Raw genomic sequence first — 17,780 nt, 5'->3', positions numbered from 1 at the left:
AATGTGTCACCCAGTACCTCCGCGAAGAACTCGGACATGAATTCAGTAGCGTTCTGGCCCTCCGGGTATTTTTCGTCAATGTTGGTAACCCGTAGATTAAATCTACGGCTCCGGTCCTCAGCCTCTTCGGCATGGGAGAGGAGGGCCTTGTTTTCGGCTGCTAGCTTCTCACACATTCCTTCCAGAGCCGCCACTCTGTCGCTGTAGCCGCTAAGCCCCGTCTCTAGCTCCGTAAAGCGTTTCTTGTGATCCCCACAGTGCGATTCCAGGAGCTCCAGAGACTTTTTAAATGACTCCATTGCCCTCCCAATCACAGTCTCAATCATCTGTCTCATGTCGTCATTGAGCAGCGCCCGTAGGACCTGTTGCAACTCCGCTGAAACTGCGGGCTCTGAATCCTGGGCTGCCGCCATGTTGGACTCCTCGGTTTGATCCTGATGTTGCGGTGAATCAGCTGGAGTTTGCTTCTTGTTTCTTGGCATACTTAACAAATAAAACAGTTATTCCTTGCTTTCTACCCGCTGTTGTCCAAAAAAGCCGTGTATGTCGATATAAAATGTAGGTTAGGTATCATACAGTGGGAGCCTCCCCTTCACACGTCTACTCTCCTTCACATCCCACCGGAAGTCCCAGATATGTAATATTGGATTATTTTCTCAATAAATAAATGACAAATATTTTTGTCTCATTTGTTTAACTGGGTTCTCTTTAAATACTTTTAGGACTTGTGTGAAAATCTGATGATGTTTTAGGTCATATTTATGCAGAAATATAGAAAATTCTAAAGGGTTCACAAACTTTCAAGCACCACTGTAGGTAGGTAGATAGATAGATAGATAGATAGATAGATAGATAGATAGATAGATAGATAGATAGAGCAAGAGAGAAATAGATATCTAGATAGATAATAAGAGACAGACAGCAAGAGAAAAATAGACAGACAGACAGAGCAAGACAGAAAGATTGATAGATAATAAGAGACAGAGAGCAAGATAGATAGATAGATAGATAGATAGATAGATAGATAGATAGATAGATAGATAGATAGATAGATAGATAGATAGATACCGGTAGTTAGATAGATAGATAGATTTGGAGCTACTAAAAACTTTCAGGATGAAACAAACCTGAAATTTTGTGTAACACAAACAGTAATAATACACACTAACACTAACCCTGACCCTAACACTAACCCTGACCCTAAAACTATCCCTAACCCTAACACTAATACTGACACTAACATTGACCCTAATACTAACCCTGACCCTAACACTAACCTTAATACTGACCCTAACACTAACCCTAATATTGACCCTAACACTAACCCTGACACTAACCCTGACACAAACACTGACCCTAACCCTGATACTAACCCTAATATTGACCCTGACACTAACTCTGACCCTAACACTAACCCTAACACTGACCCTAACACTAACCCTGACACTAACCCTAATATTGACCCTAACACTGACCCTAACACTAACCCTGACACTAACCCTAATATTGACCCTAACACTGACCCTAACACTAACCCTAATATTGACCCTAACACTGACCCTGACACTAACGCTAACACTGACCCTGACACTAACCCTAACACTGACCCTAACACTAACCCTAATATTGACCCTAACACTGACCCTAACACTAACCCTAATATTGACCCTAACACTAACCCTGACACTAACCCTAACAGTGACCCTGACACTAACCCTAACACTGACCCTAACACTAATCCTAACACTGACCCTAACACTAACCCTAACACTGACCCTAACCCTAACCCTGACCCTAACACTAACCCTAATATTGACCCTAACCCTGACACTAACCCTAACACTGACCCTAACACTAACTCTGACCCTAACACTAACCCTAACTCTGACCCTAACACTAACCCTAACTCTGACCCTAACACTGACCCTAACACTAACCCTGACACTAACCAACACTGACCCTGACACTAACCCTAATACTGACCCTAACACTGACCCTAACACTAACCCTAACTCTGACCCTAACACTAACCCCAATACTGACCCTAACACTAACACTAACCCTGACACTAACCCTGACCCTAACACTAACCCGAACCCTGACACTAACCCGAACCCTCGCCTCCTACTCTAGAGCACTATGTAGTGCGGTAGTGCGCATGATCTCCGCTCCCTGGGGTAGTTTTGCATTTTCTTTTCTTTCCCCTTTTTCCCTTCAGCGCTCACAAAAAAAGGAATAAAACGCACATCTTTATTTACTTTGACGAAAAGATAGCTACACAAAAAATACCTAAAAACAACTTCACAAGTTATTCGATATTTTTCCTGAAAACTGAGCCGTCACTCAGGACCTTTACCATGACAACCACCGGAAGTGGAAGAACCTCATACCTGATTGGACAGAAACCCGGAAGCGCGACATTATAGCGTCACTGTGTCGCTTCCGTGCTTTGCCCTTGTGCAGAAACTTCGCGTGTTTTCTTGAGAAACGTGATTATAGTGTTTGTGTTGCGGTTGAAGCAGACGCGGTCCTGCTCCTCGACATGTCTCTCGCTGCAGAGGCTTTCGTCTCTCAGATCGCAGGTCTGTACATTTCAGCTGCTAATTGATTAGCGATGATGGCTAATAGGTGAGGAGTTTAGTTTACTGATCTGGAACACACATCAGATCTTTCAAGGTGGGGTCTTGCTACTGAATTAATTAGCTTGGTGACCTGTCATGTGTTAGCATGGAGCTCACTGGGTGAGGGTGGCATTGTACCAGTTTACCTCCATGCTCATGTCATGGCAACTGGATGTCCTTGCTGTCATAGTCATTCTGTGCTGCTGAGTGTTTTGCCCACGTCTTTCCACGAAAAAAAAAGTAGCTAATGCATGCTCAAAAAAAAAAGTCCCTAGATGACGTCATTACCCTATTTGCATATCAAAAACGTGTGACATAAAGAGATTTTCTTGACACTTAGAAAAGAACAGCTTCTAACATTATTTATTATAGAAAGTTGTTTTTTTTTTATTTTGCTCAGAGCACCAACAATTACATATTTACAAAACACTTATTCTATAAAAAAAACAAACTTAAAGGTGCTGACTGCAAAGTCATCTGAAAAAAAAATTGTGCATGGCATTTTCCTCTGTCTTGCAACAACAATATCATGCAGATGAATGGGATGTGATCATTTTGATGTCCTGAGGGTCGCTTTTTTCTGTTTTGGGACCATTTTCCTCCCTCTTGAAGTAAACAGTACGGTCCTATGGAAACAATGAGGGAGGAGCTTTAACTAATTAGCATAACTATGGACACGAAGATGGCGACGTCACCAAGAAAACATCATGACTCTGTATTGATCTCAGAGAGGTTTGAGTTGCAGGGATTTGTATAATTTGTGGGCAGAGGCGATTCTAGAGTCTGTTGTGGCCCCAAACAAAAATTTCCAGGGGGCCCTTCTGACCAGTGTTCATCACCAATATGTTATAAATAATCTGACACCAACGAAAAATGTATGAAACCAAAGTTTTTTAAATTCCAAATGTGAAAATACAATGGTAAAGAACAATAAAAGACAAAATAAATAAGCCCTCGGGCCCTGACTCTCGGGGGGCCCCAAGCAGTTGCCTGCCTTGCCTGTTCACAAGCTGCGTGTCTGTTTGTGGTTGACGTTCGCAAATAAATCCGTGAAACAGACAAAAGACGAATATCTTTTCTGTGTTCCTGCTTTTGTTTTCTCATTTCTTTCTGTGTAAGATCAAAACATTCGGTGTATAACTCCATACTCGCTACCGTGGAGTCGAGTCCATGCATTCTGATTCGAAAATAGATAGCTAAGCGCTAGCTAGAATGATTTAGTTATCAGTCCAGAAAAATGACACGTCATTTAACCTTGCTCCGTCTTGCAGTTGCACTCACTAGGCAGGCTTTTCTTTTCCGCTGGAGGGAGAGCCGAGTCCGCCATGTTCGCCAACGCCGACTTGTATTGGTTTAAAAGTAGGTCAAACACGCCCCAAGGTGGTCATGTGATATTGTTGCTCACTTGCTTCAGCGATCTCCGGGATCATAAAATGCAGGACACTTTTTTTTTTTTTTTTTTTTAATCTCAGCAAAACGTTTACACACAGGATACACAGTGTGTGTGCGCGCGCATGTGTGCACAGTAGCGAAACATCTCGAAATTTCAACAGCAATAGAAACGGAACGTTTTACCCAGAATTCAACTTTGCAGTCAGAAACTTTAAGCTGTGGTAGAGAGGAGTCGGGAATTAGATAGTCAGGAATGGAATAACGCGCTGTTTTCAGATCAGGTCTGGAGACCAAGCTGTTTACGGCAAACCTTCTTTTCAAATTTTTTTCTGACTTGCTATCATTGAACACCCATAATTCATTTTTAACATGGAATTCGATCAACTTTGCGAACACACGCTTAAGTCAAAGGTCTGTAAAGCAAAAACCTGTTCTGACCAGGGCTTTGAACCAGAATTTTTTTCCCATTGGTTCGTTCCGAACAGAAATGGAATTTTAACGTTTCCGGTTTTGGGTTCCACCATTAAATAGACGTTCCCGAACCGGTTAGAACAAAAAAAATTTCGTTCCCGGAACGGTTAATTATGTTCCCTGTCAGCTGTTTAACAAATTGCTATAAAATTATGTCTCTGTCACATCCAGCTTAAGCCAAATGTAGGCTAATTCTATTACAACCTTCATTAAATAAGACAAGAAATAATTCAAAATAATTATTATTTCAAATGTTGGCGATTTGGATTCTCAGTACGTCTTCCCATCTACACAAACAGAAAAAGTGCCAAAAATGAAAGAGAATTCGTTTAGTGTGTTACCAAAGGCGAGTCAGGCCCTATGCATTGATAGGCTAACAGAGGTTAACGTCATTTAATGTTCGCGAGCGTCTCATTAACGTGGACAAATATATTGATATCGTGTTTGAAATTGACGTTTTTGAATAACGATAGACTGCAATATTTACCTCTTATTTAAGATGTGGAGACGTGATAGTAGTCCACCCTCCCGCTCTCTCCATTCAGTCAGCGAACGTCACACAGGAAGTGAACCCCAGCGGGTCATAGAAACTTGCGCAGGAGAAGAATGACTTTTTTATTTGTAGGCTACGGAAACTTTGAGGAATGAAATAAAAACCGGTATTAACCGGTTACCATTATTTTTAATAAGCGTTTCTGTTCCGGAACATAAAAAATAATAAAGTTTCTGGTTTCGTTTCTGTTCCATGTGAAATAGAAAAAGTTCCCGGTTTTCGTTTTCGTTCCTTGAACCGGTTCAAAGCCCTGGTTCTGACTGAGTATGTCGAGGTCGCAGGTATAAATGCAGTTTTTCACCATTTGTATGACGTGGTGTGTCTTTTGCAGCCGCAGAACCATGGCCGGAAAACGCCACACTCTATCAGCCTTTGAGAGGTAGGTCAGACATTAAATTATTAACGTTAATCAGTGCAGACTTTAACAAACACCTTTGCAGTTTAGTGTATTTGCCCTCAGCCTGTCTACAGCCTATTTTTTCCCCCCCAGAGGATCAAATCCTTCTGTCTGATTGTGCGTCATCTTTGGCAGTTCAGGTAAAAGGAAGGAAGCACAAAGACACAGGCACTATGTTATAAACAGAATTTCCCTGCTGCATTTTTAAATCCCTGATTGTGCTAAAGTTTGTCTGTCCTTCAGGCGTATCTCAGGATGTTGGACCTGCCAGTGCGAGTACTTTGCCGTGCTAATGCTGAGTACATGTCACCCTCAGGTAACACTCCTGATCTCTCTTTAATCATGGTGGAGTCCATGTGGAGCCATTGTCTATTCGATTTGGCTTAGTATTCATTTTAAGATAATACGTTATTAAGCCTCATGAGGGGAAATTCAAGTGTTGCAGCAGCTCAAGGACAGAGTAAAATATAGATAAAAGTAAGTTAAGTATATTAAAAAAAAACACCCAGGGCAAAATCCAGATTTATTTTTTTCAGCACAAGAATATTTAATAATTAAATTTTTAACATTGTGTTTTTGCTGTTTGAGACTTGTGTGATTCAGACATGTGATTTCATCGCTAAATGTGCAAGTTGTTTTATAGCAGATACACAAAACGTGAATTTTACCTGTCTAGTAAAAAAAAACAAAACTCAACAATAAAGCTGATAACGTGAATCAGAATGAGAACCAGAATGCCCTTTATTGTCATTGCGTACGAACATACAACGAAATTTGGTGTCTCTCTTAAAACAAAGGAAAACCATACCCCGTTCACTCATCTCATCAGTCCACTCACTCACTCTCTCTCACACACACGCACGTTAAATAAAAGAAGCTATCAATTAACGAAGTAATAACTAAAAATACAACCCCGATTCCCAAAAAGTTGGGACAAAGTACAAATTGTAAATAAAAACGGAATGCAATGATGTGGAAGTTTCAAAATTCCATATTTTATTCAGAATAGAACATAGATGACATATCAAATGTTTAAACTGAGAAATTGTATCATTTAAAGAGAAAAATTAGGTGATTTTAAATTTCATGACAACAACACATCTCAAAAAAGTTGGGACAAGGCCATGTTTCCCACTGTGAGACATCCCCTTTTCTCTTTACAACAGTCTGTAAACGTCTGGGGACTGAGGAGACAAGTTGCTCAAGTTTAGGGATAGGAATGTTGACCCATTCTTGTCTAATGTAGGATTCTAGTTGCTCAACTGTCTTAGGTCTTTTTTGTCGTATCTTCCGTTTTATGATGCGCCAAATGTTTTCCATGGGTGAAAGATCTGGACTGCAGGCTGGCCAGTTCAGTACCCGGACCCTTCTTCTACGCAGCCATGATGCTGTAATTGATGCAGTATGTGGTTTGGCATTGTCATGTTGGAAAATGCAAGGTCTTCCCTGAAAGAGACGTCGTCTGGATGGGAGCATATGTTGCTCTAGAACCTGGATATACCTTTCAGCATTGATGGTGTCTTTCCAGATGTGTAAGCTGCCCATGCCACACGCACTAATGCAACCCCATACCATCAGAGATGCAGGCTTCTGAACTGAGCGCTGATAACAACTCGGGTTGTCCTTCTCCTCTTTAGTCCGAATGACACGGCGTCCCTGATTTCCATAAAGAACTTCAAATTTTGATTTGTCTGACCACAGAACAGTTTTCCACTTTGCCACAGTCCATTTTAAATGAGCCTTGGCCCAGAGAAGACGTCTGCGCTTCTGGATCGTGTTTAGATATGGCTTCTTCTTTGAACTATAGAGTTTTAGCTGGCAACGGCGGATGGCATGGTGAATTGCGTTCACAGATAATGTTCTCTGGAAATATTCCTGAGCCCATTTTGTGATTTCCAATACAGAAGCATGCCTGTATGTGATGTAGTGCCGTCTAAGGGCCCGAAGATCACGGGCACCCAGTATGGTTTTCCGGCCTTGACCCTTACGCACAGAGATTCTTCCAGATTCTCTGAATCTTTTGATGATATTATGCACTGTAGATGATGATATGTTCAAACTCTGTGCAATTTTACACTGTCGAACTCCTTTCTGATATTGCTCCACTATTTGTCGGCGCAGAATTAGGGGGATTGGTGATCCTCTTCCCATCTTTACTTCTGAGAGCCGCTGCCACTCCAAGATGCTCTTTTTATACCCAGTCATGTTAATGACCTATTGCCAGTTGACCTAATGAGTTGCAATTTGGTCCTCCAGCTGTTCCTTTTTTGTACCTTTAACTTTTCCAGCCTCTTATTGCCCCTGTCCCAACTTTTTTGAGATGTTGCTGTCATGAAATTTCAAATGAGCCAATATTTGGCATGAAATTTCAAAATGTCTCACTTTCGACATTTGATATGTTGTCTATGTTCTATTGTGAATACAATATCAGTTTTTGAGATTTGTAAATTATTGCATTCTGGTTTTTTTTAAAATTTGTACTTTATCCCAACTTTTTTGGAATCGGGGTTGTACTAGCAGCCAGGTTGGCATGCATTTACTGTAAAAACATTTGCAGCATTAAAGTGCATATATATAAAACAATTATAGTGACTTATGCAGCTATTGCACATTAGTGTATTATGATTGTACTTGTAGAGTTGTTGTGGTGGCACTGGAGGGGTGTGAGTTCAGTTCACTGATGGCTGTTTGGTCGAAGCTGTTCCTGAGTCTGCAAGTGCGGGTCTTTAAGGCTCTGTAGCGTTTTCCCCACACACAGCAGCAGCGAAAACCGCTGATGAAATGGATGTGTATTGTCATTTTGCAGGCTCTGCTGAGGCAGCGGGATCTGTAGATGCCCTCTGAGGGGGTCAGGGGGAGTCCGATGATTTTTTTATTTTTTTTTGTATCGTATTAATAGCCTGCTGAAGACCAAGCCGTTATGCGGTACGTCAGTATGCTCTTAGGCTTTGCAGAGAGGTTGGTCTTCCTCAGAGTCCTTAGGAAGTAGAGTCTCTGTTGAGCCTTTTTGACCCGAGCACTGGGGTTAACCATCAACTTGAGGTCCTCCTCACTGCTGTGGGGTCCCAGGAATTTAAAACTGGAGACCCTCTCCACCTTGTCGAAGTCTATAAGAAGCTCCTTTGTCTTTTTGATGTTCAGTCAGCTTACAGACCTCGTCCCTATAAGCTGTCTCATCACCATTAGAGATCAGTCCTACTGCCATTGTGTCGTCGGCAAATTTTCTAATTGTGTTGGTGAGGTGAACAGGCGTGCAGTCATGTGTGTAGAGGAGGGGGCTTAGTATACACCCTTGTGGTGCTCCGGTGCCGACGGTGAGACTCAGGGAGACCTAAGGACCGAGTTTCACCATCTGTGGGCGGTTGTTAAGAAAGTCCTTGGTCTGTAAACACAAGTGTAACTTAATGCACTGAAAGAGCAAACTGAAGACTGGTCAGGGGATTTTTTTTTTCTTTTTCTGATGATGATAACAATAATTCTTGTTTTAGGGAAAGTGCCTTTCATCCATGTTGGTAATCAGGTTGTTTCGGAGCTGGGGCCGATCGTGCAGTTCACAAGAGCCAAGGTATGACCATCCATGTGTGCATTAAAAACATTACATTACTGTCATTTAGTAGACGCGTTTATCCAGAGCGATGTACAACACGCCCAGAGCACCCTGGGTGGGGGGTTAGGTGCCTTGCTCAAGAGTAGAGGTGGACAGTAACGAAGTACATTTACTTGAGTGTACTTAAGTACACTTTTTGAGTATCTGTACTTTACTTGAGTATTATTTTTTTGGAAACTTATAACTTTAACTTCACTACATTTGAAAGGCAAATATCGTACTTTTCACTCCACTACATTTCTATCAAGGTCCTCGTTACTCGTTACTATGAAGCAGCTTTGAAAGTGGATGTTTTTTCTTTTCTTTTCTAAAACGTGATTGTTTTTTCCCAGGTGACACTGAGACAGCTGATCAGTAATCACTAGGGTCACGTCACGTCTATATAGACTGGATAAAATCAAGTTCAGTTATTTCTCAGCAGCGTTATTTAACACAATCAGTTGACGGCAGAACAGAAGGAAGCGGTTCTTCTGGGGAATGAACGCACTCATGTTTCTATAGCTAGAACCCATGTTTCAGTTTCTGAAAGGATTAAAGATTTCTCATCTCATTATCTCTAGCCGCTTTATCCTTCTACAGGGTCGCAGGCAAGCTGGAGCCTATCCCAGCTGACTACGGGCGAAAGGCGGGGTTCACCCTGGACAAGTCGCCAGGTCATCACAGGGCTGACACATAGACACAGACAACCATTCACACTCACATTCACACCTACGGTCAATTTAGAGTCACCAGTTAACCTAACCTGCATGTCTTTGGACTGTGGGGGAAACCGGAGCACCCGGAGGAAACCCACGCGGACACGGGGAGAACATGCAAACTCCGCACAGAAAGGCCCTCGCCGACCACGGGGCTCGAACCTGGACCTTCTTGCTGTGAGGCGACAGCGCTAACCACTACACCACCGTGCCGCCCGGATTAAAGATTTGTTTCGTTTTAAATGTTTGCTTTGTTTGCCTAAAACGAACCACACCACAGCCTGCAAAAACTCACTGTCCGACCTGCGGGAGCATATCGAGGGATATAAACGTTTTATTCCAAGAGAAAGCTTGCAATGAAGTTGTCTGTGCTTTTAGAGCTGGCGATAACAATGCAAACGTAGCTATGCAGTCTGGTTAGTCAAATGACCTTTCTATGGATTTTCCCGCCAAGTTGCCATCGCCTTGTCCACGGCTAACGTTAACACATAGCTAGTTAACTTGGACACTGTTAGTTAGCATGTAAAAATGGAGTTATGCTAACATGAATCATGTTAACTTATCTGAAGTCCTTCAGAAATATGTTCTAGCATAATCTTGCCAAATAAACAGAATGTAGAAATGTTTCTTTTCTAGTAGCGTTAGCTACCCAATATGATTTTGAGTTTGAAAAGCGTTTGCTAGCATGTCAGGTGGAGTTTCACTGACTAGCTAGCTTAACGTTAAACCACCATGATGGCACAGCATGCATTTATTTTGTGAATTCACGTTTCTGGTTTTGGTAACGGTGTTAGGTTTTGTAAGCGTTGTGGCAATAATACAACAATGCGCTGACAGAAAATGTACTTTTAATACTTAAGTATTTTTAAAAGCGAGTACTTCAGTACTTTAACTTAAGTAAAAATTTGACTGGAGAATTTTCACTTGTATCGGAGTCACATTTGACCGGTGGGATCTGCACTTTGACTTAAGTAATGAAGTTGGGTTCTTTGTCCACCTCTGCTCAAGGGGCACTTCAGCCATTCCTGCTGGTCCAGGGAATCAAACCAGCAACCTTTTGGTCCCAAAGCTGCTTTTCTAACCATTAGGCGAAAAATCCAAATTGTTCAAAGCCCATGCTTTTGAAATTTTGCTAATTTTAACAAACACATAATGATTGATTTTTTTTTTTTTTGCTTTGTTTTAACTTGGTGTTCTCTTTTGCTTTTCGTGTGTGTACGTGTGTGTTTTTTTGTTTTTTTTTCTCTTTCCTCCTTTCTCTCTATTTGTGCAGGGCCACTCTCTGAGCGACGGCCTGGATGATGTCCAGAGAGCAGAGATGAAGGCTTACATGGAGCTGGTCAACAACATGCTGCTCACAGCGGAGGTGCAGGAGAACACACACACACACACACACACACACACACACACACACACACACACACACGGTTCAGTCATGTTTATGATCTCCTGCGTGTGTGTGCGCGCTTCACTGAACTTCTTCGTATTGTCTGTTTCTTTTCTTCTCTAGTTGTATATTCAGTGGTGTGATGAAAACACAGCTGCAGAGGTAAAGTTATGAACGCGTGCATGTATAAATGTTGCGTTTTCACTGAAGAGATGATCGTATATAGAATGAAAGACCTTATGCTGGTGTTATAAACATAGCCTACTGTATGTATGTATATTATACGATGGTGTCCTGTGTGTTCCACTTCCTTCTTGTGTTTATTTCCAGCCTTAATTCTGAGGTGCTGAGATCTACAGTTTGGTCGTGGCATTTACAATTTCAGACTCGTTGCTACGGCAACCTGAAAAACGCAACTTTTTTTTTTCCCCTCTCTTTTGGTTAAACCAATCGGATCAAACCCTCACAACAGAGAACGTAATTCAGTGAAACAGAAAGGACAGAGGAGAGGATGTGAAGGGTCATTTGTGTTTGATAGCAGAAACTTTGTATAAATGACCTTTGACCTTTTGAATACAAAAAGGCATGACTGTGGTCAGACAACAGAACCTCAAGAAGAACTACTAATTATTAAAGGTGCACTAGTTGATTTCTTTTATTCCTTGCTTGGACAAACCTGCAAGATGCGTAGACGCGATTTGAAAAGAATAATGGATTACGCCGTAGACTTAGAAAATGTTTACGAAGTGGCAGAGAAATCCTGTTTGGGGGAAAAACAGAAAAAAGTTTGGTCCAGAAGGCTTGTTTGTGTTTGGATGTGCTTTCTTTCAGTCATTTTTATAGACACTGTACTGATTGTTTAAGATCCTGGAGGCGGAGCTTTGTGAACATGGGTGTGAATGAATGGGGGGGTAAAAAAAAAAAAATCTCGGTGGGTGGGAAAAACATTAATCTTAATCTTACCGAACGCACCTTTTAGTTAGCTTTGACATCAAACTTTTGCCTCACTAGACTTTATTTTTTCCTCCCTCTTCATGCTAGGATTTCTTTTCTGCCTATTCAGCCCACCTGGACCCTGATTTTAAGACATGAACGTTGGAATTAAACTCACCAGGGTGGTAGATCACCAGGACTGGACTTGTTCACGCCTGATTTAGTTCTCTTTCTTTTGTGTTTGTTTAGATCACGAGGCCGCGCTACAGCAGTCCGTACTCGTGGCCTCTGAATCTCATTCTGGCCTATCAGAAGCAGTGGGAGGTCCGGAGGAAGATGAACGCGATCGGCTGGGCAGGAAAGACTCTGGAGCAGGTCGGGATGAACTGAACGTGGCTTGTAATTCCTGTGTAGTGGTTCCTGTGCTGATTTGCTGTGTGTGTTGTGTCTTCTTAGGTGTATGAGGATGTCAGTCAGTGTTGCCAGGCTCTCTCACAGCGCCTCGGAACCCAGCCTTTCTTCTTCAACAAACAGTACGCGCCTTATACACGCACCAAATATATACACACACACATTTTTTTTGGGGAAAAAAAAAAAAGGTTATTCAGCTAAATACATCGGAATCATAAGAAATAAGTTAGAGTCGGTTTGAAATATTCTAGCAGGTTCCGTGCACGTTTGGTGTAAATTTGACCTTGCAAGGAATTTGGTTGTATTTAAATCGGTCACCGTAGAGATGGTCAAGAATGTGACTTGACGTCTGCTTTCAGTGAGGTGTAAAGTTTACAGCCGGTCGTAGTGGAAGTTCAGTTTACGACCCGGTTTTAAAACGCAAACTGCACCCAAGAGGTTACAATCAGTTCAGCGAACAATCAGCTCTGTTTACAGCAACCGCTTCCTGAATGCTAGGAACACTTCTCTTAAGCGATAATAGTAATAAATTATTGATGCCGCCTTTCAGGATACCCAAGGATGCTGTAAAGATGCATCACAGCACATAATCGCAAAGAAAAGCAGAGTGCATATAAATACTAAATTTAAAAAAAAATACATTTTAACCCTATCGTGCATAAAAATGATACAGAACGGATCCAGATTCGTTCGATGGTTTTTAGTCCTTAAAATCACATGTCGTATGAATGCTGATTGACGCGTACATACGCACACTCCCCGGCCACTTTAATAGGAATTAGTGCTGTCAAAAATGTCGCGTTATTAACGCGTTAACTTGACTCAATTTTAACGGCGATAATTTTTATCGCGAGATTAACGCTCTGTGACATGATGCCACGCCCCGCACAGCCAGAGTCCTCTGCCCTCCCCCGAAGAGCCACGGTGCTCGGCTTAAGTTTCGTTTTCCTATCGGCGGCTCCAGCCCGACTTTGCAGTGGCTGTGACGAGACGTGTTATGCTCTGCAATAAAAAAAAAAAAAAAAAAAAACATTGGTACAACCAGTGTTCGAACTATGCCGGTATTTTCGGGGGGTCCCTTTTTTTTCCCTTGGGGGTGTGTGCTTGCGCTTGTCTCAGAGCGCGGATCTCCATCGCGCGCTCACTTCGGATATGCAAATGCTTCCCGTTACACACGATTGCTATGTCAATAAACATCATTTTGCCAATAGAGTGCTTCGAGATCAGCGCGAACCCGGCGGCGGCCATATTGGAAGTCAAACGTTGCTGTGTCAGTGCATTGTTGTTGCTCAGCGAAGCAAAATGCCGAATACGTGCGTCATTGTTGGCTGTAGTAGCCGGGGGGAAAAGGGTGGCCAAAGCTTCCACAGACTCCCTAAAGTCGTGACAAACCCGGGAATTGCAGCACAGGAGAAAAGCGAGCGGAGGAGACGACAGTGGCTGGCTGCCATTAACCGATCAAATTTAGGACTTGACTGTATCCCGATTTGTTCTGATCACTTTGTGACCGGTAGGTTAAATTGTCTTGAATTTCATAGTTACTAAAATAAATGTGATACAAACTATTATCTTTTCTATGTACTTTCAGCAATGATTAATGGATATATTTGTCACATTAGGTAGCTTATGTCTACTGCAGTGCATTGTTGCATCAAATGGCATTTAAGATCTAGGCCTAGTAGTGTTTATGTACACATGCTGTTAGTACAAGTTACATACTCGGCCTACATTTTATTCACTGACTAAAATAATTGATAATTATGCGGCAACAAGCTGGGGTCAGCTTTCCATTCCTTCTCACTAACAGCGTATGGATCTACATTCCCAATGAAACGTACCTTCTCAGCATAACGCTCCTGTGCCTGCTTATCCAAACTTTCACAGTAGTGCTCCATCACTTCAGATGTCTAAATTCTTAAAAAAATCAAAGCTTCTAAGCCCTCTAACGCGGAAATGAATCGGTGAATGTTTACTCTATGATGTGTACTCTATGCGCGCTCTGGAGCGAGTGACTTCCAAGATGGCCGCGCCGACCGCATGGTTACTATTTTTAGCATCATCTCGGAGCACTCAATATTTTAGAGACCCCCCAACATTTCCCAAATCATGTTTTCAAGGGATCTCATGTCTGTTTCAGGGGATCTCGGATCCCCCGAGTACCCCCATAGTTCGAACGGTGAGCAAGCCCATTCACTTTTTATGCTGATAAGAGAATTACAATGGTTTTTCATGTGACAAAAATGTGCGATTAAATTGCGATTAATCGTGAGTTAACTATGACAGTCGCGACATTAATCGCGATTAAATATTTTAATCGCTTGACAGCATTAATAGGAACCAATGCGTTCTTCTGTTTTCTGTTAGCCTGGCAAGCCAGACTAATGGCCCTTTTCCACTACCCTTTTTCAGCTCGCTTCAGCTCACTTCAGCCCGACACGGCTCGCGTTTCGACTACCAAAAACCAGCACGACTCAGCTCGTTTCAGCCCTGCTTAGCCCCTAAAACTCGCACCGTTTTGGAGTGGGGCTGAAGCGAGCCAAAGCGAGCCGAGTGAGGCTGGGGGCGTGAGCAGACACTCCCCTGTGCACTGATTGGTGAGGAGGAGTGTCCTCACATGCCCACACACGCCCCGCGAGCACGCTGGGATCTGTAAACACCGCAAACCCGGAAGGAGAAGAATTACGAATTACGAGAATTTCTGAAGCCTTATGCGCCTCGCCTCATCTATACGCTCTTGCCAGTATCTGTTGGCGTTGTCGGTGACAACAAGCCACAGCACCAAGACCAGCAACACTAACGACTCCATGTCCTCCATGTTTATTGTTTACTATCCGGGTCGTGAGACTACCGCTTAAAAGCTCACTGATGTCACTGTTTGCGCTGCTTAACGACATCACGTGACGTCCACCCACTTTCGCTAACTCCACCCAATGTGTCCACCCACTTCCAGCCAGCACGGTTCAGCACGGTTGTAGTCGAAATGCAACTCCAACAGCCCCGCTCAGCTCGACTCGGCACGGCTCAGCCCGACTCAGCCACGTTTGTAGTGGAAAAGCGGCATAAATGTGAATATTTAGTCTGGCCTCGATCCGTAGACATTTCCGAAGCGGGTAGGAGGAACAACCCGCTGTCTTTCAAACTGTCTCTGTGCGTATAGGCCAACGCTCTGACCAATCAGCACAACAGTGACTGTGACGTAGTCAGAGCGACAGAAAGCAGTGGGGGAGGCCTTGAAATAAATAATTTTTCAAAATGCGTATTAATTAATAAACAGGTTCTAGATATTAAGAAGTTTGGAGATAATGAGCACAAGTTTGGAGTCTGTACCACATGCACATTTTTTTCCAAGTGTTTTTCAAGGGTTTGCTTAAACTGTTTTTGAGAGTTTTTATTTAGTGGTGTTTGGTGAAATAATTTCCCTTAAATTTAAAATAACGGGAAAATAAGAAACAATCAAAAAGTAATGTTTCAAAGCTGTTTATTAATTCTTCGTACTGCACAAACTAGCCCCATCCTTTTGGCTACGAGTGGAGCCAGCTGGTAGATCAGACTTTTGCCATAGCCGGTCGGCAAAACAGCGAAAACGTCCTTCTTGAAAAGGAATGAGCGGAGAGCCTCTTCCTGCTCATGTTTCAACGAAAACTCCAAGTCTAATTCTTCTAAAACTGATTCCAAAGCGGAGTCAAACGCGCGCTGTTCAATAGCCGTAGCCATCTTTCCTGCTGCGCTTTCTCCAGCGTCGCGCAGCTTTGTCGTCACTCCTGCAAAAGCCTGCCCAAAGAATCCAAACAAAAATCTTGCGTTGTGATTGGCGGGCACGATTTGATGCCCGGGCTGTTTTTGTTTATATGGTGCGAGGCTAGACCCACTCGCTAGGCAAAAAATATTTTTGGCCGCTAGGCGGTTGGGTCTAGTTTACTAGGCTAGTTTTCTGTTGCATGCCGAGATGCTTTTCTGCTCACCATGGTTGTAAAGAGTGATTATATGAGCTATCCTGGCAAAAAAAGCTCGAACCACCTCACATCTGGCTATTTTCTGATCTCTGACCCTCTCTCATCAACAAGGCGTTTGTTTCTACCCACAGAACTCTCACGCACTCGGTGTTTTTTGCACCGTTCTGTGTAAACTCTAGAGACACCGTGAAAGTCACGCTTTGAGATCACAATTTTTCCCATTCTGTTTGAAGTGAACGTTAACCGAAGCGCTTGATTTGGATCTGCACAATCAACTGATTAGATAACCGCATAAAACAGCAGGTGGATGTACGGGTGTTCCGAATAAAGTGGCTGGTGAGTGTACGAATACGAGTATTGCTCTAATAATCCTAACACATGTTGTTTGAAACTCTTGAAGGCCGACCGAACTGGACGCGCTGGTGTTTGGTCACCTCTTCACGATCCTGACCACACGCCTCACCACCGATGAGCTCAGCGAGAAGATCAAGTCCTACAGCAACCTGCTGTCCTTCTGCCGAAGAATCGAACAGACTTATTTTGAGTCGCAGGACAGAGACAGAGACAGCCAATCAGGGGTCTTGGACTACTCAAAAGGTCCCTCCCTTATGTGAGGCCCCACTGCCTTGCCTTCCTTTTTAACCACTGATCTGAAGTCATGTGAGAAAGTGATGTATGACTGATCCTGAGGCATCATTATGTTGTGATGAATGGAATGACAGATTAGTGGAAGGGAGGAGGAGGAGGAGGAGGAGGAGGTCAGATCAGTCGGACACACCCGACGTTCCTCAGTGTTTAAAAGTACTCTATCTATCCGTTTGCCTGTGCGCTGCATTAGCATATAGTATAGATTAAGATTGAAAATACTGCACCTATTAAGGTACAGTGTTCTTTTTACATACAAATGCTAAACTCCTTCCCGGGTTTGTCTCTGATCGTGTGTATATCTAAACCATATGTTTGTAAGCGCACTACTATTCCTGTCTGATTCATTCTTTGAAGAGATGTACATACCTCAAATTAAAGCTGACATCCTGCACATGAACCTCCTCACTTTTATTTCATTTCAAATCCAAAGCACTGGAGCCAAAAACTGAAAGAGTTCAGTTAGTTATCTATTTGTTTGCTTCAAAAGTGCCTGACAATTCTGATTTTATGAAATGTCACTGTTCATGAAAATAGTAGTTCTTTGAAAATAGTGGTCGTAGTTCTATTGAACGTCCACCAGATGGCAGCATTACTTTGGCATGTCTGCTATAAGTAAGAACGCACAGTAGAAGAAAAAAACATGGCGGATTCGCAAATGTGGCTGCTTTATCGCTTTTACAACACTGATTACCAGAATAGAATTAAAATATGT

General features: G+C 42.6%; 1 protein-coding gene across 1 annotated transcript; it reads left to right on the top strand.

Moving 5' to 3' along the window:
- The first annotated feature begins 2,416 nt into the window (after positions 1-2,416).
- mtx2 (metaxin 2) lies at positions 2,417-17,459 on the top strand. Its single transcript, XM_060918715.1, has 10 exons — positions 2,417-2,582; positions 5,369-5,416; positions 5,528-5,574; positions 5,678-5,750; positions 8,923-8,999; positions 11,010-11,102; positions 11,247-11,285; positions 12,306-12,431; positions 12,513-12,589; positions 16,821-17,459. Exons 1-10 carry the CDS (start codon positions 2,543-2,545, stop codon positions 17,032-17,034), a joined length of 834 nt encoding a protein of 277 aa, XP_060774698.1. The 5' UTR covers positions 2,417-2,542; the 3' UTR covers positions 17,035-17,459.
- Positions 17,460-17,780: the final 321 nt, after the last annotated feature.

Source organism: Neoarius graeffei, chromosome 4, assembly GCF_027579695.1.
Source record: "Neoarius graeffei isolate fNeoGra1 chromosome 4, fNeoGra1.pri, whole genome shotgun sequence".
Lineage (NCBI taxonomy): Eukaryota > Metazoa > Chordata > Actinopteri > Siluriformes > Ariidae > Neoarius > Neoarius graeffei.
Note: the sequence above shows the minus strand (reverse complement) of the source record. Positions and strands in the feature narration are given on the sequence as shown.

Excerpts from the sequence above, each read along its gene's own strand:
- mtx2 (XM_060918715.1), top strand. The coding sequence starts at position 2,543 with ATGTCTCTCGCTGCAGAGGCTTTCGTCTCTCAGATCGCAG. Across the intron at positions 9,000-11,009 it reads TGCAGTTCACAAGAGCCAAG|GGCCACTCTCTGAGCGACGG; the intron begins GTATGACCATCC and ends CTATTTGTGCAG. Across the intron at positions 12,590-16,820 it reads CCTTTCTTCTTCAACAAACA|GCCGACCGAACTGGACGCGC; the intron begins GTACGCGCCTTA and ends AAACTCTTGAAG.